Source organism: Mugil cephalus, chromosome 9, assembly GCF_022458985.1.
Source record: "Mugil cephalus isolate CIBA_MC_2020 chromosome 9, CIBA_Mcephalus_1.1, whole genome shotgun sequence".
Lineage (NCBI taxonomy): Eukaryota > Metazoa > Chordata > Actinopteri > Mugiliformes > Mugilidae > Mugil > Mugil cephalus.
Window position 1 is genome coordinate 3,700,406 of NC_061778.1, and position 17,559 is coordinate 3,717,964.

Here is a 17,559-nt window from a genome sequence, read left to right on the forward strand (position 1 = left end):
ACTAGAGTACATATGTGCAGACATCTCACTATATCTGCTCGGCTTTTTTCAATATAAAATTCGTATTGACGTAATTGATGTGTACGCTGATCAGGCGTAACATTATGACCGCCTTCCTAATATTGCGTAGGTCTCTGAGGGGAGTGGCCTGTGTGGATCATCTCACAGATTCTTCATCAGTTTGGGATGTAGTGACCTCGGAGGCCTAATGTTTGAGCTGAGAGGACGTCAGAAAGAGCACAGGTGAGCCGCACGTGCGGCCGCCTCTCGCAAACTTTCCATCCGTTTGGACGAGCGCGCGCGACGCCATAATGTGTTGCATAACAGACGCAGCTCCAGTGTAATGAGGCGTAGCGCCACTAGACAGCCAGCCTGATGCACTGTTCAGTAAACAATATCAAGTTCACATTTCTATATCACCCGGCTTATAGAAATATTTTGATATTATACGGAGCCGCTGCTGCATGTGTGAGTCACCTCTGCTTTCTCCTTGGCAACCTGTCTGAAATCCATACATTCAATGAGGTTCAGGAGGCCGTGTGCCAAACCACGGGAAGCAAGAAAAAAAAAAAAAAACCTACACGCTGAAACGTTTTCAGTGGGAGGAAACCTCAGAGAACACACAACCCACTGCAGGCGAGTATAGCTGCAGTACACGCACACACACGCGTACTACATCTCAACTAAAGCGTCGCACAGCTTCCCATGACACACAATCTGTGTAATAGAGTCAACAGCTGTCAGTTTCAGACCCGGTACATCTCCCTTAGAGCCAATTCACGTGTCACGGGTCTTTATTTTCGGTCCGTCCGTGTGATGGATAATAACCGGATCAGTGTGGTTCTGCACACACACGGTGACCTGGCTCCTCGCCCGCGGTTCACTCATCAATCAAGCTCAACGGCACACGGCAGACCTGCGCCACATAAAGGTTACAGGAAAACACGGTTCGCCTGATACCCGCCGCCGGCCTGAGCCTCTCTCTGCTGGACAGAGACATCTCAGATGTAAGGAGTGAGGTGAAAAGACGTCTTTGTTTTCTGCGCCTCCGGGTTTATTTGTCTTCTCTTATTTCTATTAGGTTCTTTTTTTGCATGAAAGCAGCGCCGCGACTACTCAGAATTCATTCCTTGGAATGGATGGAAGTAAAGAGCAGATGACGGCTGTTTATTTTTATTTACTGATTAACTGTGCAACACAACCGATACGTCTCAGTCCCCTTCAGTGTAATGACGGGACTGGCAGATGTAAATGGTAAATCTTGATTGCAGCGTTCAGGTTTGTCGCTATGGGACATCCCGTCATCTTCTGAAATGCTGAATGTATAAAACAAATATAATAAACGATTTTTTTCTAGTTTCCCCACTAAAAACAAGTGTTTGTTGTAAAAAAAAAAAACAGACATAAATTGCATCCTAAAAACCACCTGTATAACTGTACAGATGTATTAAATTATAAGACATTACCATTTACTTCCATTTATTGTTCACTAGTACAACCTTACATGTCATACCACGTAGAATTATTTCTTTGTTGGGTTCCCTACTCAATGTCTCCATCATTTTTGGGGGGTCCTTGGCCTGAAAAACGTTGAAGACCCCTGGTTTATTTCGCAGGTTAGACATTTATAAGTCACTGTAATTGTACATGTTTATCCTGAATATCTGTATTTATTCTACTACTGCTACTACGACCTGGGATCTGTGTTGACCACAAGAAAACAGGTAATTAAAGCATGCTAATAAGACAGTGAAGCGCTTAACCTCGGGACTGATCTCCTAATTGCTCTGGATGGTGTAAAACGTATGCATGGACTGCGTCCTTTTATTCATGGAGGTTGTGAAACAGACCGTATGACGGCTGAGCTCGAGGAAAGAAAGAATGATCCAGGACACGCAGCAGGCAATTAGCACATATCACTCCTAAACGCTGCACCCCCTGCACGCATTTCAGCGCTCATTATTGAGACACATTCTCCATGATTCATCGCGTTGCTGTTTGATTTAGCAGCAGTCAGTTGTCAAGTGAGAATTCATGGCGCCATTAGAATGCGCGCTCCTCATTCGTTCCTAGAAAATAACGCATCAGTATGCAAAGCGATGCCTTCGTTAGACGTTCATTTCGCTAATAGAGTCACTTTGTTTAAAGACGGGATTAGCATACAAGATAATGAAGCCCACAGCACCTGCCTCCCTGAAAGGCCCCGGTCCCGGACTCAGCAACGACCCCACCGCCTTCTTCTTCTTCTGGGGACAAACGTCAGCTCACAGGCAGATGCGATTTGTGGGTTGTGCCCTGCAACGGCACCAGATGATAAAGGACGCAAGAGAATTAAGTTAGTGAACTTCCACAGAACAAGAGGTCAGGTGCGTTTGTCCGTGTTTGCTGGAACATTCGTGTTGCTGAACAACAGCTGAGCTCCGCTGATGAGGAAAAAAATAAATAAATAAATGAAATGCAGTTCAGGAGAAAGAAGCTTTCACACAGCTGGAGCGGACGAACTGTGGCTCCCAGCTCCAATATCTCAGAGTAGTGTGAATTACGCTCCACGCTACTGATGCACCAATCAGGCATAACATTATGACCACTGTGAAGGTCTCTCTTGTGCCTCCAAAACAGTTGTGACTCAACAGAGAATGGACACGGACGCTATGAGGGCGTCCTGTGGTGTCTGGAAACTAGTGACGTGCGGATCAATACAAAAGTAGCGATATTTCCGATACCAGGTCTTTATGCTCCAAAATCAAGTCTCAAATCAAAATATCGATACTTCTGATACTTAAGTCATCCGAGGTAAAGAAGGAACTCAGCGGAAAGTAACTAAAACAACTGAGTTACGGCAACAAATAAACCTTTTGAAAAACCTCAGGTTAAACCACAACACAGAAAACGAGGCATTTATGATGAAAAGGACAGAAGAGGAGAGAACAGGGTCTACGATGATTAAGATGCAAGATGCAATTAATGGTCTTTTGATGGTATTTTACTTATTTTTTTAGTGTTTGAAACAGGATTTTCACATATTTTATATGACTGTGTCTCTGTTTGGTTTTTCTGTTGTTGTATTAGCTTGAATATATAGTAAATGAGGCCACTACCTCAATATACTTCAGAGTTTAAAACAAATAAATAAATAACTCTGATGTCTTGTATTCTTTATCAAGATATGATTGATATCATTAGGGTGTGTTTACACAAAGTATCGGTATCGGTATCAGTTTGGTACCACCGATAGTAGCCAAATCAGTGGTATTGAACATCACTGGTGGGGGGATGAATCATGTCTCTCTCAAATGTTCATATAATAATCTTGTGAGTTTTTAATAATGAAAGTTTTTTTTTTAATTTTAACTTTGTCATAATTCTTCCATTATAAAGTCACAGCAGTGGTACAGGATTAGCTCGCTGCTGACTGGCAATCTATCCAGAGCTTCCCAGAATCCTGGAGCCGGACAAGGAGACCGCCCACATTATTCAGGAGGGGTGCTGCGTTACACACACACACACACACACAAAGAAGCTGTAGAGTCTGATCTGGAGGTGTAAAGTAGTCGGATGAACCCCACAGATAACATCCTGCAACACATCTACCAGACATCTGCAAGAACCATTATCACTTCCACATACCCTTGAGCCTGAAGCACATCACTATTAGGAATACACACTCACAGCAGCACCTTCATAAACACTGTATGCAGATTATTATAATTCACACGTGTTTACATCCATACGATAAGGCTGAAGCTGGACACACAGATAAAAGTAACAGATAAATAAATAAATAAATGACAGAAACAGACATTTCTTATCATTTCTGACTCAAATAGACGACATGGCGCTTGTCTTTTTTTTTGCTCTGATCCTGTGGGAGATATCCCGCAGAGATATTTTTGGAGATTCCACTTCTTACAAACTGATCCAGAAAATCTCAAAAACCAAATGCATTATTTTCTGGTTGGAGAAGTAGAAGCTTATTGGTGATTCACGGCTGTGTCAATCATTGTCAGGAGCAGACAGGAATAGAGCAGAAAATGAAAGTACTTGCTGTAATGTTGGATGAACTGTCGTCATGGTCTGGTAGTACTGTGTCCAACATGGAAAGCGTCTTAGCATTGATTAGAAAGTGCTCTCCTTATTTGACAGTCATCAGTTTTCTGTCATCTGCAACACTGTTCAGCTACATCAGGGGTCGGCAACTTTCAGCACTCAAAGAGCCATTTGGACCCGTTTCCCACAGAAAAGAAAACACTGGGAGCCACAAAACCCCTTTGACATCTAACATGAAGATTATATCGTTTTTACCTCTATGCCAGGCCTATGTATAAAAAACTATAGTGTGTCGCATTTATGAAATGAAAGAACTGCTACAGAGAAAACGAAATTGTATGTATGCACACATAACAGGGATTTATCCATGGTTGTCTTACCTGCGGTCGAAACGCCTGATAAACAGCGGGCTGGACCTGCCGACGGGTGTCGCACATCGGCAGTTGTGACGTATATTTTGAGCGACAAAAAATTAAACACATTTTATTTTAATGTTACAAGATCACCAAAAAATATATTTATTAGAATTATATGTATTATATTTAAAAAACTAACGACCTAAAAACAAATACGATTAATTGAAATACACGATAGCAAAGAGTATGTGTGCTGCAATGCACTGTGGGAGTTCATTGTTTTTGGTTGATGTTACAACCATGAGTGTGAGTGGTGTGGCATTCACTCCCATTCAGTTGTTGCGGAGCTCATCCCTATTTCACAAAGAAGTGAATTTTTGCCGCAATTCTGAGGTAATTGGGGAGAAAACGTGTACGTCATTAATCACTGTCTATGCTCGCCGCATGCAGACTCCTGAGCTACATGGTCTGCACCAACTAATTGCAACTGGCACTCAAAAAATCATAGATATGGTTACTCGTCTTTCCTGGTTCAGACACCTGCATATTTTTACTGAATACTAGTGACAGATATAACCATCATGCCAGCAGGTTACCTGATATCTCCAACTCCAAGAACTAATCTACTCACTAATGCTCCATTTTCTACCGTTCAGTGATGTTCCTGAACTTTTTGCCTACTCACATATTTCGCTCTCAAAACAAATTAACTTAAGACTCACCTAAGGCAGCAAACTATAAGACTGGAAATTCGTTATTGATATTGAAATTTGTAGAATTATTATTATGATAGTGGTGACTGAAGGTAGTTGACCAATGTATGGTATTAGTAGTAGTGCTATTGTAGTACACTTGTTCAATTATAGTGTTATTTTTTTAATTATATATAATGCATATATATATATATATATATATATATATATATATATATATATAGATATCTATATATATATATATATATATAGATATAGATATATATAATGCATACATATATATATACACACATACATGGCTTGGCTCCCCCTCCACCCTTGGTGCTTTTATAAAACATCAGCTGACAGGGAAACCAGTTGTGTCAGTTGGAGGGACTGAGTAGTTCCTAACAGAAGGATTGCTTTTAGTCAGGCAGCCTTTTCTATGAGAGCTGCTCATACCTGGAATATTATTCCAGTGCAGCTCAGGGAGAATGACACTTACCTTTCTTTTAAAAGAAATTTAAAATTATGGTTGAGAGATGGTCAAGAGTGTGATCATTTTCTCTGAAACTGTAATATATAGCATTATATGTACTGTTTTTAATTATTGTAGTGCTCATGTCACCTGCCCTAGAGACTATGGCTGAAAATCATCCAGCTTGGCTAAGCTGGCATATTTCAGAATCAGAGCAATGTAGGCAATAAGAATAAGTAAGAGAATGTAAAAAATATAAGAAATATATATATAACAATATGTACAAGTATACGTGAACCTGTGTTCAGAGTTGTTGCTCTACAGTGACATTGAATATGGGGTACTGCACAGTACTATTAGAATATATAATGTGACTTCCACTTGAGAACTACATTACTGCACAGAATGGAATGATAAATAAATCCCAGTAACCGGAATAGTACTGTAAATAGTAAAGTATTTTTACTTTATTGATTATGTCTGATATTTGATTTCCAGCTGATGTGATCGTCTCTTATTATCCCTAGGAACTGGTTTTCACAAACCCTTTCTATTTGCACCATCTATCATTAGTTGCACTTACTCTTTATATTTGATTTGATTATTTGATTTTTATTTGTTTATTTGTAAGATAATGGGGATCCATCCAATAAACAATAAACAAACCAAAAAAAAAAATCTAATTTCCTACCAAACATACTTTACACCTGCATCACATTTACTGAAAGAACTAGAGTACAGAGCATTTCAGACCAACAGAAGCAGTTTAACTCACCATCTGTCATTATTTGGGTCCTTCTTAAATTAACATATGTTTGAGTTCAATTCAATTCTCGAGGTCTGGGCTTCTCTGCTCTCAGTCTTTTAAAAATGCACACAGGCATAAGTGCACCGCTACAATCTCTCACCTAGTTTTCCCCATGGGCTCTGCAGCCATTACCCATCATCCCCTGGGACTTCTCACCATCTCCAGCAGGTTTTGTTTTCCTTTTTTTTTCGAGGATTTTTACAGTGAAAAGGATGCCTTTTTAAATTTCAACCAGGTTTTCTATATATTTATCATTTCTGGCAGAGGATGAGTGTGTTTTGCTTGACAAATAATAAAAGCCGTGCCCTTAGTTCATATTTAAAGATAAAACAACTTCAGCCTCTGTCATCTATGATTTACACCCTGACAAACATGTTCTCTCCTGTGCTTTACATAATCACACACAATTAAAAAAACTAAAGTATGCCAGCTTAAGTCAAAAAGAGAGAGTGTGCAACATCTATCTTTAAGTTCTTAACACATTAGTGCTCCTGTCATAAGTTTGATAAGTACGTCTTCCTCTTGCTGCACAGGGAACGCTCGTGCTTTTTGATTTTCGCCTCAAGTGTTTACTTTGAGGGAAACACCAACACCAGGAGTCATTAAATATAAATTACCAGAAACAGGACTTTTTTATAAGCTGTGAAATATTTTTTACCCCATTATGTGCAGCACAGTCAACTCTTCCCCACTACCCAGAGAACAACAGAAATTTAATTCTGCGTCAAAATAAGCCTCAGTGACTGATACTTCCATCTTCCTCGTTGCTTCAATAAAAGGTACCGATCAGCCACAACATTATGACCACTGACAGGAGAAGTAAATATCATTTAAATCATCTTGTGACAGTTCAATGTTCTGCTGGGAAACTTTTGGACCTGGTATTCATTCATGCTGATACAGAAATTAGATTCCAACTTTTTATTATCTATATTATTTAAGTGGATCAGGCTGTCTGTCTGGTGACGCTACACTTCATTACAGTTGAACTGCAACTGTTACGCAACACATTATCGCAGCGTGCACACTTGTGCAAATAATCCTATTGGATGGATGGCTTACAAGAGACAGCTGCATGCGGGCCTTATCCGTAATCTTTCTAACCTTTTCCTAAAACATGCTGAGCTCTGCATCTGGCTCCTTGTACAGACTGGAGCAGCCCAAATGTCTGTGTGCAGTGGAGAAATACTTCCTCTCAGCTCACACCTCAGGACTAAGTAGTTTAACAGTTTAATTTGATCCGATCCTGTTAGACCTGTCAACTTTAGTAAAAATGAAAGTTGTACACCAATCAGCCACAACATTATGACGAAATAAGTAACATTGATCATCTTGTGACAATTCAATGTTCTGTTGGGAAACTTTAGACCTGACACTCATTCACGTGGATCTAGACCAGACCAGACACAACCTCCACATAGCAATGACACTCCCGATGGCAGCAGGATGGAGCCTGACACAGACACACACACAAAAACACTTTAGGAACAACTAAAAAACAACGCTGAAGAACAGCACAAGGTGTTGACCTGGCCTCAAAATTCACTAGATCCCAAACGGATCAAGTATCTGTGGGATGATCGTAATGTTAGGCCTGATTAGTTTATTATAGTGGACTTTAATGGTCCTTTATGGACACAGTTCACCTTATAATGATGTTGCCATTCACAATGTTCATCATGAATGTGTTATTTAGCAATGTCACATTATTATTCCTTTAAATCAGGGGTCTTTAAGGTTTCCCAGGTCAAGGACCCCAAACTGACGGAGACATTGAATAGAGACCCCCTGCCTACTATATGTGTTCTATAATAAACTCAGCCTGGTGCTATTTATAAATATACAGTATCATTATCACTTTGCATTTAGATTTTCAAATAATACACAGGTTCAAATTTTCTTTTTTTTTTCTGCAGCAGTAAAGAAATTTTAATTTGTGGGGTAAAATTAAAAAATAATATATATAAAAAATGCCTTATCAACCAAAGATTGTGCGACCTCCCCCTGCAGTACCTCCCTGTTGAAGACCTGTGCTCTTGATTATTAACAGCATGTAGCCTCGTGGCGCGGGGAAGGCTGGGAACGAGGAAGTAAGAATAAAACAGTTAAGATGTTAAAAAAGAAAACGAGAAAATAAATCACATGGAGTTGCATTGTTAATGTGAGAAATTGTCTCCACATTTTACTAAGGCAGTTTCCGCATCATACTGAATACCTGAGATCATTTGTCCCAGAGGTAATTGTGAAGTGTATTGAAATAATTTCACTAATTAAACGAATGAAAGGACAGAGCAAAATAGTAACTCTCAGAAACACAGTGTGACACACGTACCTTAACGCACCGTAAGAAACACACAAGTGACAAAGCCAAATTATTCTAAACACATTTATTACAGTTGATACTTCCACACGCTTGATGTTCTCCCAACGGGGGAGGCAGTGCAACAACAGAGACAGAAGAAAACAAATCCAAACGGACTGAAACATTTATATCAAACACATTCAATCAAATAAAACAAATGGAATTGATTCTTTTTTTTTCCTACGTGTGGATTTAACGTCTTGCTCTGGCAGCTGGACTCGAGAGGACGTGCAGTGCATGAGTGACACCACCAAGTGATGTCTTCTTCCTGGAGACCAGACAGCTCTCAGTGTTGGACGAATGTTAGAAAAGTGGGAATGTGGCGTGTGTTTTTCATTTACGTGTATTCTTTCTTTTTTACCCATTTTATTCTAGTTTATATTTTAGGATTGTTCCTGGAGACTTATAACCAGCCGCAATATGTTTACAGTATTAGAATGTATGATTGTGACAAACCTACTTGTCAAAAGCTGCATATTTTCTACCGTCCCGGCTTAGAGCAGTGAAACCAGGCAAAGCAGAGAAAAAGAGCAAATGATTGAGCTTTAAAGAGACTTTCTCAGCAGCGTCACAGTCTCCATGCTCTGCTCTCACCGCCGGGTAAAAAGGTGTCTGGGGAGAAAAAAAAAAAAGATGTGTAGCTCCCCCGGATGATATGAGGGGAACTAAAAAAGGCGCTGTTCCGTACATGCTAATCACGGCTCGTGCTGTGCGGTTGCGTCACTCGGACCAAAAGAGAAGGTGGTGATGGAGCTGCTGCCAGGTTCAACTTCAACCCTGTTAATTCTTCCCAACTGGCGCCAGGTGATTATGAAAAAAAATCAAAGCCCTTGACATTTATAATGACGACCCTCAAAAAGTGCAACGCATCAAAGATCTATGAACGTGTATAAAGAAGAAGAGGAGCATTAAATTTAAAACAAGGGGGAATGTCATGGAAATAAGTGGGATTCAGGTGTTTTCTTTTAAGTTGATCTTTGGGGTGAAACCAATAAAATGCAGGATTTAAATCAAAGAGAAACGAGGGAAGTTGTGGACACTAAAAAAACAAAAAAAGTCTGAAGCTCAAAGACGACGGATATTAAAACACAGAGACCTTCGCTCTTAATCATTTTCTTAGCAATCTCTCTCTCCACGCTACCTCTCCAGCCGTCTCTCATCTATCAGCATCCCGAGATGTCTTTGGTCTTGTTGCGTCGCTGGAAGCGCGTGTCGACGGGGTCGAAACCTCGCTCCGCGGCTCCAAACAAAGCCCAGCTGGGAGTCTTGGCTACGTAGTCCAAGGCCGAGAAGCTCAGCTGTCCCCCACTCTCCTCATGGGCCTGGACCAGCTCCTGAAAACGGTCGTAGTCGATCCACGTCCACCAGTCGCCGTCCACCTTGAACTGGAAGCACAGAGAAACCAGGAGGTGGATGAGTAGTGATAAGCAGTGATTAGAGAGGATAATCATTCATTAGTTAACAATACAAAAAAAAACTATTCCTTTGTTTTGTTGTCGTCTGCGCAGCCTAAATCTGAAAACAACACAGCTACCGACCTAATATGATATAAGAATCTGTCGTGGAATGATGGGGAAGTTAAATCTCTCAGACTTTATCATTAAGCAGCATGAAATTTACAACCTGTTAAAAGACCTGCATGTATTTAATCTCTAATCCAAAAGGCGTTTAAAAAGGCAACTGGACTTTCTTGGAGTTTCTTGAAGACGTTTCTTGTTTCTTGAAGATGTTTTGCTGCTCATCCAAGTAGCTTCTTTAGTCCCAAGTCCTCTGCAAGTCCAGTTACCTTTTTCAACCTTTTGGATTACCAAGACCTGAATGACTGAGAACCTTCACAGACATATTTAATCTCTAAGTAACATTTCTTTAGGGGGATTCGTATCGATGCTCAGTACCATGGTGGCACCAGTGCTGATGCTAATGGTGGTAACGAGACCGAAGAGCAACACAGATTTTGGTGCTTCATTGCTGCTCTGTTGCTGTGCCGACGCTAAACCAGACGCCACGGCAGTTTTTCACCTGCACGGATGGAAGTGAAGCTTCAAAATGCCTAAGGTCAAACGGTCAAAAGTTTGTCTGTACTTCACCACAGAATATGCAGACTCAGCAACCTGCAATAAGTGCTCAAAGGAGATACTGTGCAAGCAGAGAGTTAAAAGCAGAGAAATGCAGCGTCTCTGATAGCCTGCCAGACCCCACGCCACTGTTTTTATTATGGTAATTATGACAGTTTGCTGTCAATTTTATTTTATATTGGTTGATTTATTTTTTAGTCTTAGTCATATTCTGCCCTTTGTCACTGGAATTTCTAGGTGAAGCCGGGTGATGGAGGGTGGAGGATCTCATCACTGCTTTTTGCGGATGATGTCGTCCTCTTGGCTTCATCTAACTACAACCTCCAGCTGAGTGCGAAGCGGCTGGGATGAAGAACAGCATCCCAGAGTCTGAGGCCATGGTCCTCAGCAGGAAAAGGGTGGATTGCCCACTTTGGGTCGGGGAGGAGGTCCTGCCTCAAGCGGAGGAGTTCAAGTATCTCGTTCGAGTATCTTGTTCACGAGTGAGGGCGGGATGGAGCTGGAGATCGACAGATGGAGCGGCGTCTGCAGTGACGCGGGCGCTTAACCAGTCTGTTGTGGTGAAGAAAGAGCAGAGCCGAAAGGCTGTGACGGAAAAATGGAGATGTATTTATATTATTTAAATTAACAATCTGTTCAACTTGCACGTCACAAAATGCCTTCAAATTAAAAAGGCACCATTTCTGGACAAAGTCTGGTATTGGATAAATCGACGCACAAACAGAAAAGTGACAGATGTGATGATGAAGAGCAGCTTTTTGCTCCACATCTGCCACCATCTTTAAATGGTCCCTTCTCCCACCAGCACTTCTTTTATCAATCACTGACTCTTACTTCTACATCCAACTCAGTAATCAGGCTTACCAAAGAGAAAAGAGTGAACTAACAGGGGAGAGAGGAGGAGGAACCTCCAAACAGCAGCTTGCATCTCTAAAAAGCCGACTAGTTTTCCCAGACCAGTGCAGAGGGTGAAGAGCATGACCTCTACTTTCCCAGCAGCAGCGCTGCTAGAATACCACGTTTCCCCACAGAGGTTGGAAAACACGAAAGCAGGCAAGGCAGCGTAAAACAAAAATCTTTATTCCAAAGTTTACAGCAAAGTTTGATCTTTAAAAAGGTCCTCGATGACTCGGACTCAGCCATGGGTATTGTCTGAACTTTTTGATTTGGCTTTAACTGGATGCAAACTGCAGCCAAGCGTGTCACCGGGGACGACCGCTGTGCTTTTAGGCATTTAAAAGCTCTTTCAGGTTTTGTGGCCGCTTTGGCCGGGCCCTCTTGAGTGTACTGAGGTTTTTAAAATTCTAGGACTGTAATTCAAAAAAAAAAAGGATAAGGAGTGGGCATGACAGCCGCTCAGAACGATACAGAATGCACTCATGAAGGCCTGACACACACTCGCTCTGTTAGAGACTTTCCTGTCTGCATTAAAGGTTCGAGCGTTAGCATTTAGACGCCTTGTGCATGCCTGGGACGTTAGCCACTGCAGTTTCTGCATTTCTAACGAGGCCTGAAAAGCAGCACCTATTGGGAGTTAATGTTTCTGGTAATAAGAAAGGATGAGACCAACTCCAGTCTCTGAGCAACGAAGCTCAAAACAAAGGAAGACGTGCTGTCTGGAACCAAAACTAGACAGCTCCAGAGTTTTAACTCACTACGTATTTCACCAAGGATCATGGACAACGCTCAGGACGGCGTCCTCACTGAGAACAAGAGGAGAAACGCGATGAATGGAATCTTATCTCTGCCTTTAAATTAAACGGAAATTAAACAGCACACTTCTTCTACTACAGACGCTGCTTTCTCTGCGAATGAGACGTTTCACAGAAAGAAAAATGCGGCCGTGCAGCAACGTGAAAGGCCTTCGATGAATGGCGCCTAGTTGTAATTTCAGCCCGAGACATTCTGACAGCTACAAGAGCTCCTACTTTGTGAAATGGACAATAGAACTGTCAAGAGACCACAGAACTGTCAGCAAACCCAGAGCAAAACCACCGCAGCCTTCGAGTTTAAATCAAATGTCAACACCAACACAAGTGAATCAACACACTTTGTGATTAAGAGGCTGGAATTGTCCTCGCAGACACGGTAAATGTTAATGGAGTTGACGTAATGGCCTACTTAATTTAATCTTGATCGGGAAGTCGGCGGCGGCACTGTCCTCTTAGACAAATAGGATCAAAACAGATGGAAGGTTGGTGAGGAAAATGGAAAGAGAAACATTGACCAATGAGAGGATCCCAGTGGCTGGAAAAGAACTGATGATGATATGACAATGCAGGAAGGATATACGGCAAGAAACAGAGACGCACACAAACCCACTGAATGAGACTGATGTCGGGTAATGCATCTTGAACTTTGTCGTTATGTAAGTTAACATTAAAACCTGGAGGAATTCTCACTGTGGATTTTATATATATTGAGGACACGGAAGACAGAAGACATAAAAATGCCTTCAGTTCCCAAAGTCTGCTGGATTACTGATGACAGCATTGTGTCGATAAGCACAGATACAGACACACACACACATCTGCAACACACATTTACACAGAAACAAGTGGGAGGTAAAAATACTGAAGGTTTCAGATTCTGATTAAACTTGAATTTTCTTCTCAGTTTCCTCCTCCGCTCTAAAGCATCTATGTCTTTACTCTAGTTACATTTAGGAAGAGATACACCAACACTAAACATTCTCTCCTGTTATTAATTCTGATAACTCAGACTGTCTACATGCACTGATCAGCCACAACATTAAAACCACCACTGACAGGAGAAATAAATAACATTTAAACCATCTTATGACAATTTAATGTTCTGCTGCAAAACTTTTGGACCTGGTATTCATTCATGTGGATGTTACTTAGACATGTAGCCCCCACCTAGACCAGACCAGACCCCCCCCCCACCCCACAGCAATGCTACCATCCCACCTAAAAACACGGTTTAGGAACAACTGCCTCTTAAAGAATTTACTCTAAAGTCCTCACCCTCGCCCTCCCCCTGGACCTGAGAACTGCCCCCTCATTAGTCTTCTACGTCCAAACTTAAAACCCACCTTTTCAGGCAGGTTTTCAACCCGTTTACCTGTTTCACCTTTAAAATTGTCATTTGTTTTGGTTGTATTGTTGGCACCTTGTGCACTTGTGCTGTGAAGGGTTGATATAGAAATAAAGTTTTACTCACTTACTTAACTAAAAAAAAAAAAACATGAGGAACAGAAGGCAATCTCTACACAATTTAAGCAAGAGGTGGTTTCATTTTCTCCCACATTAGGATGTTTAAAAGATGCAATACAATTAAGCTAAAGAGAATACGTGACTGAGAACGAGTCCATAAAGGGCAGTGAGCCCTGCACAGCTGAAGAGACTGTGATTTCACTTTAAATGTTATTGTCCTCACTCAGTAAGCAAAACTACATTTAACCACCTATTTATGATGGAGTCTCTCTGCTTTGGATTAGTGTGGGTGTTACTTAGACATGCAGCACATGCAACACCATAGCAGTGACACACAGACACACAACACAACACACAACTTCAGGAACAACTGAAAAAACAGCACAACAACGGCACAAGGCGGCCTCCAAATTCACCAGATCCCTAACTGATCAAGTATGTGTGAGATGTTCCACCACAGAGGCCCCCTCCCCTCAGCCAATAGGACCCACAGACCCCCACTAACAACACGGTGTTACCAGACACCACAGGACACCCTCTATTCTGATGAGTCACAACTGCATTGGAGGCACAAGGTGGTCATAATGTTAAGCCTGATCGGTGTAGAGTGTCCTGTAAAGATTTGTGAGTAGAAGAAGATCGATAACAGGATGTGAACGTCAAAAAAAAACATTAGAGGAATAATAATAACCACTCGTCTGCATTTAACACAAGTTAAGGTTCTAACAATGACGTCTGCCAACACACTTTTGACTTCACATGTGTGACCGATAGCTCTAATAACTTGACCTCGTATTTAAGCTGCTGCTTTACAGAACAGGAGGGGATTCCACTCACGCCCTAAGAACCTTTTAATTCATAGTCCTCAACAACCAATTGCTTTTATAAACGTGTGCACGCTGCTTGCAAGCGATCCACAGCGTTACAATTAATGACTCCAATATTCTTCATTAGAGCACTAAACAGTTTTATATTTTAACCGCCTTTCAGTTTATGCAGATGTCTCTCTCGGGTTACAATTCAGATTCATTATTACGTCTACAATAATTCACTTTCTCCCTGGCCTTTTTGTGAATTAAATTCTGCGCTTCTTTGCGCATTCATGACCTGCTGTCTTAAAAGTGAAATGTGTGAGCATTTGTAAAAAAACGTATTCGTGAATAGCCCCTTGAGATGTGCACGCGTTTGGTTAGAGAGAAGCAAACACAAACAGAAAGTGTGTTTGTGTTTGAACCTAAAGCCCACGTGCTCGTTTCCTTTAAAACACAGATGCTTGAAAAAGCCTCAGCGGAGCAGTGAGCGGTCATTTTTCACACACCGCCACCGTGCTACTTAACAGGCCGCGGAGCATCGCGCACTAATGCTGCAATCTACGTGACTAACAGCAGGAATTATTGGAAAGCGATGGAGAGAACGTGTGTGTATTAGGAAACGTAGGCCGGGAGGTGCAAACGAATGAAGGTGTCTGAAGGAGCCGCATAAATGGCTGCTGTTAGATTTGTGTTGGCAAGATAATGACGGGAAAAAAAGTAGAACGGCGAAGAGACGAGAAGCAGCAGAATGAAAGGGAGATGGTGAAAATTAGTTCAGTGAAATATTGATCCACGCTGGCATGTGACCAATGGACTGGAATTAAGTCAACAGCCCGCTTTTTTTTTTCTGGTCCCGGGTGAGTGTTTGAGATTGTGTGCTGTGCGTGCAATCACCAAAAATGTAATAATAGTCATCATGCACTCGCACAGGCTTACACGCCAGTCTGTGTGTAATGCATTTTTAGTATGAGGCATTCAGAACGTGTGTGTGCATTGTTTACAGATGAGCTAGCGCAGCCACGAGGCTGCACCGAATGCAAATACTGACAAGCTAACACACTAGCCAGGAAAACAAGCTGATGTGAACTCAGTGAAGCTGTTTAGCACGCTTACATTAGCTAATCAATAAAAACAATGAGGTTGTAATTGAGGTTGTGGTGCTGTAGAAATAAAGTGGAATTTTGTCATGATGATGAAACCTGAGGAAAAGTGGAGCTTCACGGATATTTGTGCAGTATTTGTTTAGACTGTTCCCTCAAAAACCACAGACATATCAGTAAAAATGTTAAATATAATCTTTGTGCAGGAATCCACACAGTAGTGGGAGAGATATTTTAATCTGGACCAAAACGACCATCTGAGTGACCAGGAAGAACTTTATGACTTTATGTAATCCACTCTTTTCATACAACCTTCTTCTTACTGTTTCTTTAGGCTGTCAGACAATTTTCCTAAATACTTTATAAGCACACTTTTGTTTGTTTGTTGGATGTGAAATTTAATTTAATTTCAACGTCATTTTTAATATTTTATTATTCCTGTAAATACTGTGTATATGGATTTGGTTTTGCGATTTTATTTTTAGTTTAGTTAAAAGTCCGACAGAGCGTGGCTCAGCATGCTGGAGAAAATCGATTTCCAATCTCATTATCTGGGTCTTAATCGGATAAGGAGAACTGCGATTTTAGTCGGAGTAACGCACTTAAATTGTCCAGTTAAAGTCAGATTAAGGTAATAATTCGTTTTTTTCACCTGCATGTTAACGTAGTGAGTGAAATTTCCCAGTTTGGGATGAAGAAAGTATCTATCTATCATTAGGGAAGTGTGATAACACTATTTTTCCTTTCAATCCGATAGTAATACTTGGTATCGGATTTGCAACTGCATTTAATACCTTTGCATATGATATAAAGAAGCTTCCAAATATCAGATTTCTCTTTAATCAGAACGATTAAAGAGAAATCTGAGCAAATCACATTAAAAAAAAAAATCTCTCTCAAACAGACAGAATTCCTTTTGGACCAGACAGAGTGGTTTTCAGGTTAGTACTCGACAGAACATTTCCCATTTATATGTATGTTTTTTTAAGACATAATCTACGTGATGGGCACTGTGATGTGTTTTCACCTGGACGTTGTCTGCCTGTCTGAATTTAAGAGCTTCTATCATAGAGGCATTTCCTCGCGCTTCCTCTCTCTCTCTATCTCTCTCAGATTACAGATTCAGTGTCATAAAAGTATAAATATTTCTTGTGAAATCGGACTTGGTATTGATACTTCGATCCATGCCATCCATGCATCCATCCATCCAGTAATCAGTTCTTAGTGGTTCTCTTGCTTAAAGCACTAAGCAAAATACAAATTCTTCCCAGATTAATAACCTTTGTCTGAGTGATGATAGCATCATCCTCTCCAGACTCAGACTCTATTACACACTGTGAATATTGTTGTTTTACGCTGACCAGTATCTTGCATCACATTTAACACAGAAAAGCCTCTTTCACACTGATATTGTGATATAATGCCACTAAGAAGATTCCCTCGTTATGTCGCCTCTTTCTCACAGAACCAAACAAACTCGCTATGAAAACATGGAGGTTTTTCTGGAGGGGATCAGTGTCCTGACGTGTAACACACCAGCACTGGTGTCTGGTTGTTGTTGTTGTGGCCCCGTTACTGTCTCCACCGTCGGCATGAAGCGCTAACAACCGTGCATTCACACAGGATGACGGGGTGGAATAAAGGAGCTGCAGT

The 17,559-nt window shown here is 41.1% G+C and overlaps 1 protein-coding gene across 1 annotated transcript in view; it reads right to left on the reverse strand.

Annotated features, from left to right (window-relative positions):
• Positions 1 to 8,751: 8,751 nt before the first annotated feature.
• tyw1 (tRNA-yW synthesizing protein 1 homolog (S. cerevisiae)) overlaps positions 8,752 to 17,559 on the reverse strand; it is a 58,477-nt gene continuing 49,669 nt past the window's right edge. The window contains exon 16 of the mRNA XM_047595068.1: positions 8,752 to 10,128. Coding sequence (XP_047451024.1) covers positions 9,907 to 10,128 — 222 coding nt within the window. The 3' untranslated portion in view covers positions 8,752 to 9,906. The remainder of the gene's footprint in view (positions 10,129 to 17,559) is intronic.